The sequence below is a fragment of the Strix aluco genome, chromosome 4 (assembly GCF_031877795.1).
Source record: "Strix aluco isolate bStrAlu1 chromosome 4, bStrAlu1.hap1, whole genome shotgun sequence".
Lineage (NCBI taxonomy): Eukaryota > Metazoa > Chordata > Aves > Strigiformes > Strigidae > Strix > Strix aluco.
Genome location: NC_133934.1, coordinates 57,938,457 through 57,960,001, shown reverse-complemented (window position 1 = coordinate 57,960,001; position 21,545 = coordinate 57,938,457). Strand labels below are relative to the sequence as shown.

General features: G+C 36.0%; 1 protein-coding gene across 4 annotated transcripts in view; it reads right to left on the bottom strand.

The window, feature by feature from the left end:
- Window positions 1-438: 438 nt before the first annotated feature.
- Window positions 439-21,545, bottom strand: part of AIMP1 (aminoacyl tRNA synthetase complex interacting multifunctional protein 1) — a 43,038-nt gene continuing 21,931 nt past the window's right edge. For 3 of the 4 annotated variants that reach the window (XM_074823234.1, XM_074823235.1, XM_074823232.1), the window contains exons 2-7: window positions 19,445-19,578; window positions 18,595-18,708; window positions 16,191-16,349; window positions 12,975-13,186; window positions 7,590-7,758; window positions 439-694 (exon numbers count right to left, since the gene is read on the bottom strand). In XM_074823234.1, the coding sequence (XP_074679335.1) occupies window positions 528-694; window positions 7,590-7,758; window positions 12,975-13,186; window positions 16,191-16,349; window positions 18,595-18,708; window positions 19,445-19,578 (955 nt within the window). In that variant the 3' untranslated portion in view covers window positions 439-527. Of the gene's footprint in view, window positions 695-2,856; window positions 2,951-7,589; window positions 7,759-12,974; window positions 13,187-16,190; window positions 16,350-18,594; window positions 18,709-19,444; window positions 19,579-21,545 lie in introns of those variants that run through there. The other variant, XM_074823236.1, reaches the window with a different exon arrangement.

The window sequence follows — 21,545 nt, the reverse complement described above, 5'->3', positions numbered from 1 at the left end:
CTACTGAGACAACACAGCCAAGTTGCAGAGACTTATATCTGAAAACTGCTTGGAAGAGGAGGAGAAAAACTATTAAAAGGTGACTAAAAGAATAAAGACAATTGTGGTCTTCACTGACCAACTGCTACTCCTGCACCTCTTAAAGAGCAGTTAGCACACAAGGAACATGGCAGAAATTTTTCCTTATTGAGATGCCCTAGCTCCATAGATCCTCTAAACCTTTTAGCTGTCCAGAAAATATGCTTGCCTGCCTGTAGTTCTACCATGAACAAGCCTTGGTTTAATCGTCTTGAGCACTGAGTGGTTAATGACTCTTGACAACACTTAACCTCAAAGGACAGTAAGCATGGTGAATGAGTGAATTGTGAAACTATTGGAGACCCAACACATTCTGTACCTCTGGAAGAGGAGTCAAACAAAAAAGGTATTAGCCACGCATTTCAGAGGGGTAATAATATTCATGTTTTTTATTGTGCTTGCATTACTTCCCATTTCAATGTCTGAAAAAGCTTCTAATAACTATTTATTTATTTAATTCCGCTGTTTGCCATGGTCTCTGCCCTGCAGACTCCTTTTCCTTTCACTTCAAATGGAACTCCTTTGTACGTAGCAACACACTGGTCATTGGTATGAAGATCAGGTTGGATTTGCTCCCAAATCTTCTTCTTGGGATTAAGTTCCTTTTCAGGATCTCCTGTTTCAAAACAAAGAATAACCTAATAGCACACAACACAGGAGGCAGAGCATGTACATATCTGTGACAGCCCACATAGGATCACTGCACACACTTTTAAGGGAAAAAAAACATTACATGCAATTCTAAAAATGAAAACTAACTGGAATTAGGGATTCCCTAGGAAATGTCTCCAGAGTGTTTCTCAAAATGCTGATCTTTCAGGGGAAAAAAAGGTTATAAATAACAGACCACAAATACTGTCAAAAGGAAGAAATCAAACCGTTGCTAGCTGTTGGTTTACAAAATTTACTAGAGACCAAAAGGATTCCTAAGAATTAAGTAGATGTGGACCACAGAAATACACTACTCACCAAGACACAGGTTTGTTGGCATCTTAAGTTTAGGAATTAATGAATTTTTATAAACAGTTAATATTAAGTGAATTTGGCAGGTGCCCTTACAGTTGAGAAACATTGAACTTAGACAAGAGTAGCCCAAAATTAGGATACTGACATACAATTTTAGCCCCGACCATTCAACACCATTCTGCTACTTTTTGCACTATTTGATGACATGCTCTGGTGCCTAAAATAACAGAAGCATTAGAGGTCACCTTTTACTTCAGTAATTATGGCCTTAGTCTCTAAGTCTCAGTTCCCTGTTTCTATGTGTACACCATGATAAGTTACCTATGCCTTAGACATATTGACAGTCTAAGTACATTAGCAAATCTGACTATTTAAGGATCTCTAATGACCACAAAATGCAGGTTTCTACTACTTATGTTTTGAAAAACTGTTAACAAATTACATAGAATAATAGTGAAGTATTTTGGAGTCATATTCTTCCTATTTTTAAATAGGCATGAAATGCAAAGTGTAGGAACAAAACAACTAAGCTAAATAAGCTCTTGCTGTAAAGATACTGAATAAACTGCTGCCTGCTGACATCTAGATAGAGCAAGACAATCAATTCGCTATATAATTATTTTCTGTTCAAAGGTCAGGTAAATTTAATCTCTAAATTCTAATACAATGCAGATTCTCTTAAAGAAAAAAAGATTTCATTTAAAAAGTTATTTAATCATAATGCTGTTGGGTGCTCTTGACCTCTTATGTGTAACACAGGCAGGACAAATAAAAAAACCCCAAGACTTGTTTTAAATATAACTAGAGCACGTCTGAACACTGAAAGGGATTCCATTCTGTTCAACTGTTGATACACTATATATATTTTTTACTTGCTTGGAGTGCCATACTGGCACCATTCTGCCCAACTATTAATATCTTAAGTTCCAGAACAAAGCAAGAATCAAAAACCAAATCCTAGTAAATGATATATCCTCTCTGAGATCCTCTCAGAGGAGCTAGGAGTTCCTAAAGTAAAATGAGGAGTTCTGCAAGTGAGCAGAATATCAAGTACTCTCATCTTCCACTACTCAGTGTCCCCAAAGGTTCAGGAAGAAAAACCGTAAGGCTACAGGGATTTTAACATATGTGTTTCTAGTGGCTGGTTGAAATTCATTACTGCTTAGTGTATTCCTGACTGGCTGACCAACAGGAGGTTAAATGAACTACTCTCATTCCAGCTTGCCCTGTTGTTTTTCTTCTTTACTTGTTTTCAATGGTTCAATCTACTCACATTTTCAATGCTTGCAGAAGTAAGTTACTTCTGCCTGTAGACAGGTCTAACTTCTGTGGATGCTATAACTGCGTAAGAGAAGCAGAACTGGACAGATTTCTCTGTTAAGTAGGCTAGCCTTGCCAGAGCAAGATTCAATAATGCAGTCGAGTTATTTCACAACCACAGTGCACTTCATATTTAAAAGAAAAAACCAGTAATACCATTAATAAATTAAACATTTTGAGCTAATTGCACATTTTCACAAAAATAAAAATCCTGTTCAATGCTCAAGTTCATGAACAAAAACAGACTTGGATTTAGACCAAAGTGAATGCATACGAACTAATAAAATCATTAAACAGAATGTTGAATGATCCATTGTGCATTTCCTTCCCCCTCCTCAAATATTAAAAGCAAGTGAATTTTTTCAGTAAGAAAAAACCCCTGAGTTTTATTATAAAAAACATGCTTTGGATGTTAATAAGTTTCTTTGGAATCCTGCATCAAGCTCCCTTGGGATCTGTGGTGAGCTCATATTAGATTAGCATAGGCACCAATTTTAAATACTACCAGAGCTTTAGGCTGTGCATTTTCCTATGACTTCTCCTCATTGCATTCCTTCTTCCCAGAAAATATTCTTTAGAAGGGTTTCTATAAAAAAAAATTTAAACTTGTGTAATGGTTTAATGAGCTTCCCACTCTTTACATAAAAAGAACATAAAATAAGAGGTCCTAAATATTCTTAAACATGTCATTCAGTCTAGCAGTTTAAATATTACAAAATAAATTCTTATAATAAGCAAGAAACCTCTCCACATTGTAACAGCTCAGTAACAACTGAAAGAATATATCTCAGCGCAAGAAAGGGCAAAAAGATGTGGTGATGTGTGACCTCACAAAAAGTTAACAACACTTAGCCCACTGTGGATTATAACTATGCAACTGAAGGAAAGCATCCATACACCAAAGCTTTGACTACAGAAACCTGTTAAATACAGACTAACCACCGCACTCCAGTTTTAGCACTTATTTTCTAAAAAGAGATGGTTATTGCCAAGGATTCTTAGACCAGAATGATTACCTAATTATATAACATAACTAACAGGTTTGTGCTTCCTGTGGCATTTTTGCACTGAAGAGTTTTGTCAAAACATCAATTATACTGCTACTAGAAAGAAAATTTCACCATTAGCTGTGAAAACTCCAAGAATTATTGCTGTCTTATGGCAATTACTGTGTAGGAGTAATTTACAGATATGCAATGGAACAATCTTTCTAGGGTTCATAAATCAGTCCTTTTCCACTGAAGGTGGATAGAAATTTTATGAAGTTCTTAATACAAAAAAGGCCCAAAAGATCTTGAAGATTTGTGTATTGGAATATGTAACGGTGCTAAAGTTCTCCTAAAGGCAACAACATCAAATAAACAAACAAAAAGAACACTCCTCCAGACAACAGCATTCCTTATCAAATCACTCCTCTAGGACACTCAATATGATTCTAGGAAAATTCTCAAGTTTCTGAACAAAAAAGTTCAATCAGTCTGAATCAAGATACCATTTGTTTACTTTGACTAAAATTACCAAGGAAGATTAGCCTGCATCTTATGAATATTTTGTATGGGGAGAGAGAAGGCTTAAAAATAACTTGATACCAAGCTGCTTGGTAGACAGCTGTGTGTGTTTTAGAGTCACTTTATTGTTGCTGCCGCTGCTTCTGTTGCTTCACAGGCTTTCATACATCAAACTAAAATAAAACCCAGCTGTCCTTTCTATTTTAATTACAAGGACTCAAAATGAATCTTTACGCTTTAAATTTACTCTTTAAAAAAAACTGAGTCAGAACATAAATGGTTACAATTCAGCACTGACATTAAATGACATCTGACATAGCAAGGACTCTACCCTCCTGATAACAGTATCAGTGAAGTGCCAGGTTGCCTTTGAGGAGACAGCAGCTAAGAAGCATGTGAGATTTTAACACAAAAAAGGTGAGTAAAAGATTGTCCTGGTTTAGCCAGGATAGGGTTAAGTTTCCCCAGCAGTGGGGAGGAAGCTCTAGCCGGGTTATTCATATATCATGCTGACGTCACATCCTGGCGCGAGCGCAGGAAGAATCGGTGATCGCGTGGGTTGGCGCAGCCGGTTCTCTCACTGCTGTATCAGTATATATTTTGCTCTGTTCATTGTTATCACTATTACTGTTATTGTCATTGTTGTTGTTTGTTGTGTTGCTGTTGCACTTTTGTATTAAACCTTTCCTTATCTCAGTCTCGGGGCTTTGTATTTCACTCCCTTTGTGGGGGAGGGGCAGCGGCCGCGTGGTCTCAGACCCCGGCAGGGGCTAAACCATCACAAAGATACATACAACCCCATTCAAAATTGAGAAACAGTCTTCCAGTCTCCCAGTGAGTTTCCCCCACTCAGGAATAAAAACAAATAAGCAAACACCCCAAACAGGTGTTTAAAAAGGAGAAAAAGAAAAAAACCCACCAAAAGTTGTTAATCACTTGGACAAGAAGGTAAATGGCAACAATCTTAGTCTCTGAATATATATGCTTTTCAAAGGGGTTGTGAAAGCCTTTATTTGGCACTTATTAGAGCTCCATGTCTCTGGCTCCCTGTCAGAAGGAAGCTGACACAAAGCATACAATACCTTGTATCACAGACTGCAGTTCTTAACTTTAGAACTAGTACAACTTTTCACCACCTTTAGCTTATTCTATGGCTTCTAAGAATCAAAATGTCAACAGAGTATCAGTATACATTAACACCTGGGAATATTTCTAAAACAAACATTTCTACTACTGGCTCTAGGAAAAGCTTTTTACAACTATAAAAAACCTGGAGTTAAATAGTTTAATTATTTTGATAAAATTTACCTCATTGGTCATGTGCAAGAATAGATAGGCTGGCTACCAGAGAACAGCACTACCTCCAGCTCTCACATTATTTTCAAATGCCAGGTATATGAAGTTACTTGAGATGTAAGTTTGGAGTAAGGTTATGCCTTAGACAAAAAAACAACAAAAAAGACTCTCCACCTCTCAAAAAAAGCCACACGCCCAGGCTGACTTGTATATCACTTTGCAGGGCTTACGCACTAGAAGGGTTTACTCTACAGCTTGTGCTCTCTCTTGCACATCCATTTCCACAGCAACAGAAAGCAATGAGTGTATCCTTGCATGTAACAGAGGTCACACATCCAACATTTAATCTATCTTTACTCACGGATATGTGATAACTACTAGAAGTTATGAGTGAGTATTCTACAATTTAGTCAATGAAGTTGCTGAAGTCTTTCAGATTTCAGTACAGCTTACCAATTCTGCATCTCAACTAGCAAGCTTTGTATATTTTTAATGCAGAAAACTAAACATGAAAAAAATGCTGCAAGAGTGATTTCCTTGTTAAACACAGTATTATTTTAAAATATTTTCAGAGCATTAAATCACAGCAAACTGAACTTTCCTTCTGTTTCAAAACCACCTAGATAGACCACTGCTTCCTTTATCATATGCCAACCAAAATACAGACATATTTTTTAGAGCATAACAGTTTCAATCATGAAATATAAAAATAGCTATATACATATATGTTTATGAAAGGTATTTCATGCAAATATGTTTAAGCATAGCGCTTGCCAAGAGGTTCATAAATAAAAACACTGCTGTACAGCTAGAAATAGTCAGAGGTCCAATAGTTTAAAGAGGTTAATATATTTCTATGTAGAAAACAGAAAGCTACACCATTTTCTCACATGTGAAAGCCAACTTTTCAGCAACAAACTCATCCTGAATTTTGTTGATAAATGCATACACGTACAACTCCACCCAATATGGGAAATACTGGGAGTTAGACCACTTTTTCTTAAGATAAAGTGATGCAGTGATCCTGACCAGAAGACAACTGTTCATCGAGAACTCAGTAATCCACACAACAGTCGACCTGAGCAGGTCTAGGCTTGTGCTGTGCAGGATAACCTGCAGCTGGCAGGATAAACCTAGCCAGCTGATTGTAACAGAGAAGCATGCGGGCAGCTCCTGTGTGGTACCAGGGATTTGAGCCATCTGTGTGTCCTCACCTTTATGGAACACTGTGCAGCATCAAGTTCTCAAGAGAACTTCCTTTCTGTTTGACAGTCGAAATGAGTAAGAAAATACAACAGTAGCTTGAATGACCAAAAGGGGGGAATCTCTTCTATGGACAGGGAGTGCACAGCATAATGCACATGGACTAGCAGCCTTTTTGATGTTGCACCACCTTGGGGTTCCCATCATCTGTGCGATGCAACATTATTTATACTATTCTCTCTTTTCAGCATCAGCTCTAATAAATAGCATTTTAAATGATACTTTACAGTCTGAGTGCCTTTCTTACTAGGATCATAATGGACCAACATCTCCTGATGACAAACACTTAAAGCCATGATAGAGATAACAAAATTACAGTACTAACAAAGACAGCAACAGGAGAAGCTGAATCTCCATATTCCTTTCAGCCTGTGAGACTAATGAACTGGTATTTGGGTAGGAGGGAAGCATTCACCAACAGGTTACATTTGTGATGCTTATTTGAATTCCCAATATGCAGGGTCAGAAACTAATAATTTTCAAAGATGAGTGGAAGGTAGAGGAAGTGGGAAAATGGATGAAAAATTATCTTTGAGAAGGTTTAAATGTGATTATTTTATTATTTATATTCTGAAAAAAATATGGATTTATTGATTTAATTAAGTGGTAAGTAGTCCAATGTCTGTCTTTGGAGACCCAAAAAGCCATTTCCTCCCAGACAAGCAAACAAAAAACCCCTGGTGTTTTGAATATTATAGGTTCCTCTCATAAATAGGAGATTTCCACCCTCCAATCCTCTCCATCCCCTCCTTCTCCTCAAAACAAACACTTTAATTAGAGGAAGGAGCTGGAATCAGGAACTTATTACTTCATGACTTACACTGAGACACTGGGAAAGATGCTTTACATTTGCTTACTGTAACTTGCAAAGTGCAAATACATTTGTCCATACAATTCAGAAACAAAAATATTTATCAAGACTTAGAAATGTGGGTAATTTTATATTAAAGTACTATACAACTTTTTCAAGTTACAGTTACTTCCCTGTATTTTTCAATTTTACAGAGTCTTAGCATGCTAATAACAAAAAAGTTTGAATATAACTAATTCAGAAAATTTCATCAAAAAATGCAACCAACTTCAAAATCCATTATCTGCTTCAACACTGAGGTCACCATGGCATACCTTTTTCCTCCAATTTCCCCAATACCTACTTACCAGGAAAACCTTCAAAAGTGATTCTATCCCCAGGTGCTGCCCCAGCTGGGGGAGCCAGAATTTCCACTTTTTCTGGGGAGCTGGCACACATCACCATTGCTTGAGATACTACCCCTCTCATCTTTGCAGGCTTCAAGTTACAGAGTAGTATTGCCATCCGGTTCTGCATCTTGGGGTAAGAACACAGAAGGATATGAGTACTTAAATGCCACATGCTTTTGGGGACTTTCATTATTTCATTATAACAAAAGAATTACAATGAAGAGACCATAACATGGGCAAGAGAAGCATACAGTAACAGATGCACAATTTTAATGCCTGCACATCAGTACCAAACAACATTTAAACCACTTAAGAGTTGGGCAGTGAATAATGGAATAAATGCTGAACTGGGACACACTTAGCATAGAAATACAAAACGTGCAATTCAGAAATCCAAAAACCAGGAGATGCATTTCACCCGCATTTCATCTTTACTTATTCTAAATTTCCACTTGAGTCCACTTTCAATATGGCACTATTAGCCAAACAATTTTAATTTAATAATAATATTAATAACAAGAAAACACACTCTACAAATTAGGCTAGGTCATAGATAAAAATTTCAAACTGAGCACTGGAAGCACACATGTGTTTTACATAATTAATTCACTTCAATCTTAAATTGTACCTTATTTAACCCTAATGCTTTGATTTTTTTTTAAGCACTGAAAATGGCTTTATATACTGTGCACTGCAATTTGTTAGAGCAAAACTGTAAAACTAGGTTTCTTTCTTTGTTGTTTTATTTTTCATGAAAATACAACAGGAAATCAGAGAAAACATACTTTGTCAGGGGAAACTGCCATGCTTCAGCCTAGGAAACAAACCACACTTTCAAACTGAATAAAAATGAAACCCAGACCATTCTTAAGAAATGGACAGGAAGTAAGGAAGTCTTAATTCCCATACTCCTAGTGCACATATATATAAAGTCCTATTTCTAAATTTCAGTCTTTGTACATTACAATATAAACTTTAAACAAAGCTGCAGGATTAGTATTTAATAAAACTCATATGATCAAGTATTCCAAATGCTGCATATTTTCCAAGTAGAAAATTTTAAAAAGCAAAAATATATATCTCCAAAATTAAGCAGTTATAATGAAAAGTTGATCTTGCATAAGTTTCAAGGCAGTCCATTGACTGAAAATTTCTTAAGTTATTGCTAGCAATATAAATTGCCCAAAACACAAGAAATGGCTGTAAAATGTCAGTGACTCTAAAATGCAAGTTGTAGACATTATCTACCACTGAATAACAATTAGCAAATGGAGATACAGAATAAAAGAAACAAGATTTCTGCATTTGGCACTCAACTTTAGTTTTGGCTAACTGGAAAAAATTCTAGACTTCAGAGCATTGCTTTTTTATTACAGATTATACAATTGACAAAACCAGGCTGCGTTAATACAGAAATGAGATCACCGTCAAGCTAACAGGAAAGAAAAACAGACTAGCATCACATCATTTTCTCACCACTCACAGTGGCCCAAATGTTTATATATATTGCATGAGACTTCTGTATAAGTTGATGACTACTACAAAATTAAAGTTTTCACTAGAAAGTATCTTCAAATGCTTTTGAAACACTGCTCTAATACTAAGATATGGGCATTGATTTCACAAATAAGTGGTAAGAAAACTCACAAGGTTGAATAAATATTTTTATAAAACAAAAAGAAAAATCCATCCCAAGATGGGCAGCCAAAACCAGAACATTGCTATTTCAAGGATTGTTTTTTTTCCCTTTTTATTATAAATGGCTCCATTTTTAAACTGTTTTCAGATAAAGGACAGTTCCCTAAGTATAGAGAAAAAAAGAAACTAGACCTAAATATATACTTCCTAACAATGCAAAAGATTTTAGGTTTGGGGGTTTTATTTAAATTGGTTGTGTTAATTTTTATAGAAAGGACTTACTGTAATGTTTCCAGAAAACAGGGCTTCAATCACAATAGTTGATCCCTCTGTATTCATGCATAATAAGTGCAAAAAAATTGCTTACAAACCATCAAGTAATCTGATGTTTGGGTATCATTCTATCTGCATTGCTCTTAGGAGATTTTTTTACAGTAAATGATAAATAAAACCCCGAAATGTGTCAAAACACTACAAAGAGTCAAATCCAGTAATTCTACTGACGGCTACTCTCTGCAACCCCGTAAGTTAGAGGAACAAAAGAAACAATCTAGTTTTTCGTAAGTAACTGTAAAAATAAATCAGGGATTTTCCTGACATATACTTTCCTGACACTTAAAAGGACACAAACAGAAACAATTCTATGTCTACAGGAAACTCATAAAGCTTGACGTGTTTGATACATAAATGAGCTGAGAATAAGCAAAGGAAATTTAAATGTTATCTCCTTGAAAGAGTAACAACCTCTGCTGGCCTTCCAAAGAGCCAATCCTTCTGTTTCAGAAATCCACGAACTTCAAAACTGACAATTCAACCAGTGAGAAACTGATTTAGTTTCAGCACAAATGTTAGTTGCTACAGTTTCTATGGTTGGACACATAGCTACTTCACATTCAGAATAAAACAATGCATCTTCCTAACATGCTGGTAGAATGAAGCTTGGGGGGGGGGGGGGGGGGGTGTGTACAGAAAGGAAGCAAAGAAACTAAACCAAGGAAAAGTTCATCCTGAAATTTACTGTACAGAAAAACCACAACCTTACCCTTGAGGCACAAGTGTTAAATTGCTCTTTTTCTCAGGTAATCCTTGAAGTTGCCTGTATAACTAATTATCAACTAACTACCCCTCTATATCTCAAAATCAGACACCGTGACAGACTGCAACAGCTAGTGAATATGTTAAAACCAACACACTGATTGCTTTAAAACCAGAATGAGTTGCAATGCCAACAGCAACAAAAAGTCCTCCTCAATTTATTACATGCTTGTCTGGATCTTAAGTTTGCCAGTGAACATAATTTACAAGTCACAAGCTTGGTTACATAGATATTCCTATTTGTTTCATATCTGAAAAGAAACAGAGCAGCATTTAATACAGCCTTGAAGCATAATGCTATAAAAGCAGAGGAAAAAAGTGGTTTGCTTTAAGAAGTGTCTTATATTACACAGAATGTGTAATAAGTTTACAGTCATGCTGTAGTCCCTGTTCTTTATGATTTATAGAAACATGTTTTCCCTGTAGACTTGACAAAGAAAATTAGAAGATCAAGAGTATGTATAAAGAATATAATTACCATTCTAAGAAAAAGAAATACAAATTCCAGTACCATTTGCTAATCCCTGGGTGGACAACGCTAACCCTCAAACAATGATCCTGAACAAAAAAAGATTAAGTCACTTAAGCAGAAAGAAAAAGTTTCTGCTATAAAAACGAGACTATATCGTTCATAACAGATACAGCTGTAACATGTCCTCTCACAAAATATGGTTGTAGGGTGGTGTTTCTGGAGGCTGATGGTGGCCTTTTCTTCCTAGGTTTAAGATACATACTCTGCATTCTTGTCCTTCACTTCTGATCACTGACATGAGGATCTCTTAAGCTAAAGGGGATCTCAGGAGGTAAAAAAACCAACATTTGAGAATAGTCCGAATTTCAAGAATGATTGCCTGAAACAGGTATTGATGCTAGAAGAACTCACAAGTTCCACTTCAAAAAGCCAAACGCAATGGAGAAAAGCTGTCGAATCCTGCTGACATTTCAGAATGTTCTCCAACTGTCCCTAGCTGTTGCTGAGAGCTCAGCACTGGCATGGTCCACCTCATCCTTCAGTTCCATATCCCTGTTACTGATGACACATGTATCGATCTATACGTGATACTTGAGGGTGCAACTTCTGACTTGCATCCGTCAGTGGTGCACAAAAACATGATGTACCACATATAAAGTGGGCATGCAAGAAGTTCTCACACCCATAAATAAATTGCACTGCATACTGAGATGTTAATGAAGATACACATTATGCTCCCTAACCAAAAGTAAAATCAGATGATACAAATACTACAGCCTCAAACACTGCTAAATTACCACATCAAACACTACAATCATAAATAGCTGAATTTTGGTGAATTATGTCTATACTTGACCTGAATATATATTTTTATTTAAATATATGGCAATAGTCACATGCCAGGCCTTCACATTTTTGAACACTTCAAAAACCACAAAAAGATGGCAGCTTGCCCCTTAGAATTTACTAATAGACTTGCCAAAACCAAAACCAGACACACAAACTGTTCCCAAGAATGATCCCTAATTCTCTGTTAATGAGTACTTTGGATTATGTTTTCCAGACAGAAAGCAGGTTAAAAAGAAAAGACTGTGACTGCTGGTGCATTCTATACACTTCATGTTCACACATTTATTTAGAAAGGCTTTTAAGATGTTTTTTCTACACACTTTCTTGAGAGTGGACTGCTAAAAATGAACAATTTGAATTTTTGCCCACTGCAAATCCAGTAACTGGACACTATCAGGTGATTAGTGCAGAATAGCTTTTATGTTCAGTCATTTTTTTCAGTTAAATAACTTTCTGTATCATAAAAACAAATCACAATTTTAGTTGCCTCCTACATTTGCAGTCTTACCACGGGGACAGGGCGTGAATTGAAAAGGCATTTGAGAAAATGTAGCTTTTCCACACTAAGATCAATTCCTTCATGACCTGTTTTGCAGTTGCTCTATACAACATTTGCTTTAATTGCCAAGCTTGTATTTGAATTTAGAAGCAGCCTTCAGTCAATTCCTCCCTTCCACTAACCCTCTAGAAGAGGTGTGAAAGGAAAATGTAATCTTGAAGTCTTAGGTCGTTCCCAAGACATACACAAACCATGCATGTCAAACACAGAAGTATATCAACTAAAAAAAAAAAGCACAGAAGCAGACTCTATTCCAGACAGGAAAGTAAAAACATGCATTTTGTATTCCACTGTTGTTTAAGCCACTCGCTGCCAAGTTAAATTTACATGCTCTTTGCTTTAGTCCATGTCAAACACATCAATGGGCTATAAAGAGAGTTGGAAGGCAAAGGTTTCAAAAGTTTGGATGATAGCAAAAAAGTTATTATGGGTTCTCTACTATACTAGGAAACCTAAAGGGAGAGTCTGTTTGGTTTAGGAGCCCACTGTGTACCAATGGCATCACAGAGGAGTCAGAGTAAGATCCCAGGATAGAAGCACTGCAAGAAGAAAGGAACTGATTTGGGGTAAGGGTACTTCTCCTCTTTTCTGGTAAATGGTGTTAAGCGTTACTTCCATTTGCATTTTGGTTTTGTTTTCATGACTGTAATTAGCAGAATGTAAACACATCCTCTAAACAGAGGAAGATCTTAAGAAAGGAAAAGCTATCAGTAAATAATTTTGTCAATACCTGATCCAGAGGAACATGTTTCACTAAACCGCTGACAACAGTCCTTGGGCTTCCTTCACCAACATCCACTTCTTCAACGTACAGAGTGTCTGCATCTGGATGCTTTTCAGCAGTAATAATGCAGCCAACACGAAGATCCAGACGAGAAACATCTACAGGTTTTGCATCACTACTTCCAGCAGCTGGCTGCTGTTTCTTCTCCTTCTTTTCACCTATTAAAAAAGTTTAGTTCATGAAATAAACTTTTAAAAAAGCATGAATAATATATATGACTATTGCAAGGGGAAAGTGATCTACAATCTCATAAAGAGTAAAGAGTTAGCACCTCTATTACTGGTTTCCAGTGGAGAATCACCATACACACTTCAATTTAGAATGTTACTACAAGTAACTACCACCTTCGGACAGAGGTATTTTCTTGTTTGTAAAGTGAAGTCATCCCAAACTTTTAAGTGTAGCTAACATGTATGTAAGTGACATATACACTCTTCCAAAGGCCACATCAATAAACCTAATAGTACTGTTTTCATAATTAGTAATTACCAGTAAGTCTTGCCATGGTGTTTCACCAGCAAAGGGAAACTAGACAATCACAAGTCATCAGGTTACTAGTGCTTCTGACAGTGGACAATGCTAAGTCGCTCCAACTGTACTGTTACAGTTGCAAAGTAACCCTTCAAGATGATCTTGGCTAACATTCTTCACTTCCCAAATGTACTAGTGTGAGAGAAAGTTCATGGCTTACAAGGTTCCAGTCATGTGGAGTCTTTATCCCATGGCAATGCAAGGCTTTATCATCACCCATATATACTGCATAGTATAAAAGAGCAGTGAAGCAACACTCCCCATACTCAGCTTCTTATTTAGATATTCCTTTTGAGATGAGCCAGTTACATCCAGTTTGTATATAAGATTGTCCTGTTTAAAAGGCATTCAAGATTTGTTTAACAACTACAATCTCTGGGGGATTAAGAAATGTCTAAGAAGTGCTTTATTTAAAATAAGCATATTCTGTTATTCTTTCATCCAAGACAGCTTACATATTAATGTAAACTAAACTCCCTTCTTTAGGGAGGAAAAAAGGAAAAGTGGTCACAGCACGCAATTTAACTTGTTTATCATTGCTCTAGTACATGGTTGAAATTAAATAGTATATTCAATAATAAAAAGGCATTATGTTTTTTAACATAAGCAATAGCTCTTCAAAAATATTACAGTTCATATATGATGAATAAAAAGCTCTAGTGATTATGACTGGGTTTTATTAATCTAATTGTAGATAGACTACAAATAGACTAATAAAACTAGTCATATATACAATAATTGAAGAGAAACTGAAAAAATACTGTCAAAATAGTTAATATTTAATACCTAAGATTATATCAAAGGCCTCCCAACTTTGTCCTTGGTATCATTCCACACTGTTCTCCACTTCATGACATTTCTCTACAATAGTCTGGAGTTAAAAAAACCACGTGCTTCTAGCATGCTAGTTATTTCACTTTAGAGAAATGAAGTCTGTCACCAAATAAGGAAGAAGAGAGCACAGCAAAGCATGTCTGTACACAGCATATATACAGATGCATGGGAAACATCCATTTCAGTGCCGCAAGCTAAGGAGAGAACTGCACTCCTCTAGCCAGTGTCAGAGTCAGCCCAGAATCAATATCCAGAGAAGTTTCACAGACGAAGTTTGCAAGAGTGGAACAAAGAACATGGGAATAACCACAGAGGAAACATGAGATAGGTGACAGAAAGCAAAGGGATTTGAGATATTCCATAATTTCATCAATTTGAAGACTAAAAAACAAATTTTACGTATTGATTACTCTGATTCTTAAATGCTATACCTACAATGGATATTAAACTTTATAAAAACAGCCTGTTCAGAGCTTCTATTTAATGTTCACGCTCTATTTCACCTTTTTCCAAATATAGTCACTTGAAGGAAGAAGTCAAATAGATTGCTTTTCAAATTAAATCTACTTATACAAGATGAGGAGAAATACAAGAAAAGTTTTATTTTTCCTTACAAACTGAGTACTTGCTCTGTAGCCACTGAATATGTGAAGTAATTGACTGATATGACATGTAGCCTCTGCTTTTATATTTACAGCTCTGTGGAATATTGATGTGTGAAAAGCTGAAGTACATCAAAAAAATGAAGTAGCTTATAAGCCTGCACACAGCTCACCAGAAAAATCAGAGATACAGTGCCCTATCAGCATAATATCCAAACTCTGAAAAGCTGTACAAATCATTTCATAGCAAACTAATAATTTGCATAAGAGAATGATTATAAAACATGAGTAAGTTACAAGATAGACACCTGTACTTTTGTGCAAGTGTGATAAACACCTTCTTTCTTCTATTAAGGGAGTTTGTTAAACAGAAGTCAATACAGACAGCTAAACAAGAAAAACAGGAGGAAAGGCATTAGGAAAACTACATATCCTCCTACATTTCTTCCCTGTTGCCAAAACCAGATTATGCTATCTGTCGATGTCCTCTACCCAGCACTTCCTCTTAGCCACACAATTTCACCAGTGTTGACATGGATGTATCTGATCAATTCTGATGCAACTTCACTGCCTGTAAGAATTTTCCAGGAAAAAAAAAAAACACTTAGAGGATTCAGAAAACTGCAGTTTAGCACCCTTCCTTTAGTATTATGTTATGCTACTATTGCTTGCAAGGTATTTTGCTGAACGGGTCTATGCCTTCTACTTGGCCTGGCAGAAAAAAAAAAAATCTAAGCCTCAGAACAGAAAGCCATCCAGTCTGCCAAAAACGTCTCTAAACTTTGTATCCATTTCCTTCCACACCCCACATGGCTTTTTTTTTTCCCTTCCCTTTGTGTGTGTGTGTGTGTGTGTGTGTGTGTTTTGGTTTTGCTTTTTTCTGTTGCAAGGTTTTGGAGGTTGGGGGTCTTGGGTTTTTTGGTTTTGGGTTTTTTTGTGGGGTGGGTTTTTTTTTTAATAAAGGAGTTCAGTCACATTAAAAGAAAAGTTGGCACGTATCCCATTTAAGTAAGAATCTGTAGCTTACTTGATGGCCTTCATTAGCTCCAAGTACTTCTAAGGTTTTAAGTGTTAGCACATGACTCTTCCTACTGTGGCTGTACAAACTGTTTTTTTCTGTCCCTAAATTGATGTAAAAGCACTTGCATAATTTAAATGCCTTAACTGTATATCACTGCTAAGGAAACTGAAGTACCTCTTTTTTCTGCTTTTTCCTTCTTTTTCTTTTCTTCATCTTCACCTTTAATTTGATTTTTGGAACCAGGAGATGATGTGACTGCTGTAGGTTGTGGAACATCATCTGAAAATGACGCTGTAGAAACGATTGTACCAGGAGGAACAGCAATCTGTTTTACTAAAATCAAAACCACAAAAGTTGAGGGGCACCAGAACTTTGAACACTATGTCATTTTAATTTTCCAACATAAATGAAAAAGTAGAGAGAACTTAAAATTTTGTTTAAATACCTAAACCACAACTGCTTAGTGAAGCACAACATTACAAAACACATTTCACAATGTATATATGATTATTCTGATCAGTTAAGAACAATGCCTTCCCATTTTTAAAGGGGAAAAAGTGCTAAATACGACAAAACATATAAGCAAACGCCACGTCTTTTTGTAGTTTATTTGAATATCTAGTTATCTTTGCTACTAACTCGTTATTTCTCATTTGTGTTTGGTAGTTTCAGTTTCTAGCTATTGTCATACTGGAGACTATTCTGTAATTTGCTATGCATAAGATCATTTTTATACTGTAGTCAGATCATTCCTCAACTTTTTTTTCTGAGTAACTAAAGAAACTGAATTTGAATAATCACATCCTAAGGAATTACCTGCAGCCCTAAAATAACCTGCTGATTCCCCACTTTCCTTCCCTAGATTCTGCATGTTACCTTCGTATTTCTTTTTAAGCTGCTGATATAGAATTCTGAACACCATCTCATCATCAATCTCACCAGATGAAAGCAGAAGAATCACCTCCCTTCCATATTCTGCTCTTCAAGAATCTCATTAAGGCTTTTTACCAAATCATGGTACTGGGTAAGCATCATCAGTGTGCTAGACAATATCATCTAGGCTCCCTTTACCAAGAAAGGTTAACGAGATGATCTTTCTAGGTCCCTCTCAACCTGTGACTGTTTGACAAATCCTTCTAGTGTCACTATTATACATTTCTTCACTCTGCATACATGCTTCTTTTTACACTTCAGACATTTATTAACTTTCCTGAAGAACTGCACTGTGTTTTTTGATACCTGCTCTCTTCAACACTAAAGCGATTTGCATGAATTATGTTTGTATAAAGAATTTCTTTAAATCATTTGAACCTGAGATTGGTTGTACCAACAACCACTTGCTTGCTGTTTTGCTTGCTAGTTGTGGACTTCGTGTTTCTCAGATTTTCAAAAAAATATCTAAAGTGATATTTTTCATGTTGTGTCCATCTAATTTCTGTACTCAACTACATAATACTGTCAAAGTTAACATACACTAATTAACTTCAAAAGAAAAGATCTGAATTTAATCCTACTACCTTTTAGATAAACTAGCTAAATAAAGGAAGATGTACGTCAAGCTAAATATTAATTTCCTAGTCTTTTCTCATCTTGGAAAAAAATCGTATTCCTTGAGACTTCTCTCTCAAGTGTAACAGAGGTTCTGTGAAACATCCTATACCTGTCAAGAACTGCAGCAGACTAACAGACAATGGAGAAATATAAACTAATGGTTTGGTTTAGCACATGAAAGGGCTTTATTCATGCCAAAAGGAGAAACAGAATTGTCTGCATTTATAAAATGCTAGTCTTTTTGAAGACTGAATCTGTTGTTTTACCAGTAAAACATTCAGTATGGTTGAATGCTAGCAGCCAGCTACACTGGATACTATCTCACCCAATTCACAATACTGACAGCATGGGTAAAAATAGTAATAGCTGCTGAGGGCAGAAGAGGCTTTCTCTGGAAATAATTTTAAAGAAGGATCTGAAACACTTCAGTTTTGTTTTTTCACCTTTCTTTTTTAACAGGGATTATATAACGATGGTGCAAACTGAACCCAGCTACACAGAGAAGTGCAAAGAAGGAAAAACAGTGCAATGAAAGGCTGGTCTTACTAAAGCATGGAATCAAAAATGCAAAACGCGTTGTTTCTAATTTTACATTACCACAGATTTTCTAATAAGTCAATGCCCATCTGTACTTTGAACTATGGCTTGATTTTCCATAGGGTTTTTCAATCATGCTAGAGTAAATATTCAGAGTATCAAGAAGTGTTATACATGCAGCAATTTCTAAGGTATTATAAGGAGGCATTGTCATCAGTCAAATTCGGGGTTTATTATGAAATGTACTGTGCAAAAACATACAGAGAACTAGTTCCATGCCTGATTAAGATTTGGCATAGGCTTGCAGCTTACTAAAATGTTGGAATTAAGTAACTCGTCATAGGCACAGAACCTGGGAAAATCCAGAATTTGTAAGAAATGCATAGAGTTACATACATAAAGATAAAAATCAGGAAGAATTAAGATAGTTTTGATCATATTTTCTGCTAGCTAGATCTATGTTGTATGAGGACAGGATTTTTTTTCCCACCTCCATTTCGAATTTCTGCCTGAATTAGCTCCTGTTTCAGTCCTTCAATTTCTTTCTTCAGTTTAGCATTTTCCACACGGAGCTTCTTTTCTTCTCGGAGAGATGCCTGCAAGACTAGAGTTGACAATGTATTAAAAAGAACAGGTTTCAATAACTAGCATTCATCATTTGGCAAACAGAGGCTTTGTTTTTAAAGAAAAGTGAAAAACAGTTAGCCAAACACTGAAAAAGCGAAAACTTTCAAGAAGCATATCATCAGAAATATTTTGGAATCCTTTTTTTGTTGAAATAGCCATTTTTTACAATACTTATGTACTCAAGTTGCCTCTCAATATACTAGCTTCTCAGCCCCGTAAATAGACTCACAAGAAAAAATTCCAAGAAACCTGTTAGAAAAAGCTTGAACATGTTTGTAGTATGAAGCACCTTAATTCACTGATACTGGTATGTACAAAATATCAAAGCTGAAGGTATAATACTCTTGAGAGAATCCCACAGTGGTGAAAAAGCAGTAACACATTTAGGCAAACGCATAGTCTCATATTCTTCCCAACACCCTTTCTCCCCCCACAAGTGGAATCGTGTCCTATCAAATTTCCATAATCTGTTTGTGTCATTAATCCTTCCTAAATCATGCCTTTTCTATTTCGGAATAAGCAGCTTCAAAAAAACCCACAAACCACAAGACAGTGAAGCGGTGCTACTATTACAAGCTTTATCTTTGAGAACTTGAAACACACTTAAAAGGCTGACAGCACCAATGAAGTTGTCCATGTTCTCATTTTTTCCTATGAGTATTTAATGCTAACCATCTGGTTAACAGTTTTTCATATGATAGGTAATTCCTTACTAGCTTTCTCCTTGAGCAGAGCAACTTGTTGCTTGAGGTATTCAATAACTTGATCGGCCTCTGCACCCTTCTGCTCCAGTCTGTTCAGCACTGCATTGTTGGCTGCCATCTTTACCAAGAAACGGGCTAAAAACCTAGACAAACAACAGACAGTCTAAAATTAATGACTTCTTAGTGTAAAAATGCTATCATCTCTTACCACATGAAGCAGTTCTAAAATCAGTTGCTGAGTAAGAAAATTTGCTAAGCGAACAAGCTAGGCTCCCACCTCCTAATGCACAGCCTAAACAAAAAGCAACGTTAAAATGGAATCTAATGTTTGACAGCTGCTTTCAACTATTTTGGAAGAAAAGTTACTTTTCTTCCCAGCTGCAGAAAACATGTTCTTCCTTCATGAAACAGAAAAAATTCCCCATTCTCAGAAAGAAAGTTGTGAAAAAAACAGAAAAGAAAGGAAATAAAAGGGAAAAGGTTGAACAGGAGAACATTATATCCTGGTTTTAGTTGACGAATTTATTAAGTGTACACAGAATTTTATTGAGACTAAGAAAATGGAAACATCCAACAAAAATTTCCAAACTTCTCTAATAAATTTATTCAGAATATACCGAATACTTCATACAATTGTTGTTATGCATACATTAAGAATTTACTGTTATTTTACTTTTAAGCAGAATTCATCAGCATTTTTACTCATCTCTGATTAGTACAACTTCTACTGCAGGTTTACACCTTCAGAGTTATTTTAGCACTGATTTCCATTGTCTTACTTTGTTTCCACTGAAATGAAAGGCCAGGCACCCAGGTAACAAATTAAAGAAGCAGGAAACACAAAAGACCAGTAAAGGCAAGAGCACAAATAAATGCTGTCTAACATTCTTTTAGGATGTTCAACAGCTTTTACTGGGTTTCTCTAATGTTCCAGAAACCAGCTATGCGTTGTGTACAGCCCTTATTTCTTGAAAGCTACCAAATTTGGCCTGCTTCCTTCTCTGCCACGTTTGTGTCTAGCCATAAAAGCTCATATAATAGTAACAGAGTAATGAAATAGTTACTGTCACTCCTATCTGCAGCAGATAATGCTTTTACCCTCCCACTCAGTATCTAGATGAAGAAAGAATCTGTACTAACAGCTGTTTCATCTGTAAATCAAGAAAACTGATTATAGGTGGGAAGAAAATATGCCTTGCAGATCTTCCAAGCAACAGTGATGTAATTCCTGTGAATTTTCCCTTCAACGGCAACAAAGGGAAGAACTGGTAAGGAAATGGCAATCCAGATGCATGTATTGTCTCCTCAACTTTATCAGAGCCCGAAAACGCCTTTTTTCACATCAAACTGGCAGAAAAGTTCCCATTTTATTGCAAGATTATTCTGACACTATGACCTAAATCTGTTTTTAACGTACAAATATTCTCTGTTGGGATTTACAACAAAAGCCATGCTGAAGACAAAACAGCTCTAGAAATACCTGAAAGGTGAACAAATACAATTCCACTTGTGGCAGTATCAACATATCACCTTTGCTGCACTCTCAGTATCAACTTACATTTGATATCTGATCTTCTATTACAAAGAAGTCAGTTCTCCACAGTTATACATCTTTTTAAAATTTTTTTTAAAAAAAGTGAAAGGCACTGAATCAGGAATAGTGTAATTAAAAGTTCTCAAAGTAAAATTCACAAAGCCAGAGAGAGATACAGTAGTCAGATGGTGCATGCAGTATATTACTCCTGCAAAAGCGATGAATGAACACACATCTTGCCTTCTTTGCAACTTAATACAATCAAAGTCTGTTTTACACACACCATTTCACTTAAAGATGTAAGAGTACTTCTGCCATCACACCTTCCACTCATCCACAACAGATTTTTCTTTCAAAAGAAACTCTCATGGAGATAAGAGCAGTAAAATAATCTCTCCAGGACAACTAAAGTAATTTCATTATTCAAATTAATCTCTGCTAATAAATAATTTTGTTTTCATGTGCAGTCTGAAAACAGAGGGTTGTAAAAAGGAAAACAGTGACTCCAATAAATTACTGATTTAGATGTCAAATGCAAATAGACATAAAACTATTATGGCCAACACAGCATAATAC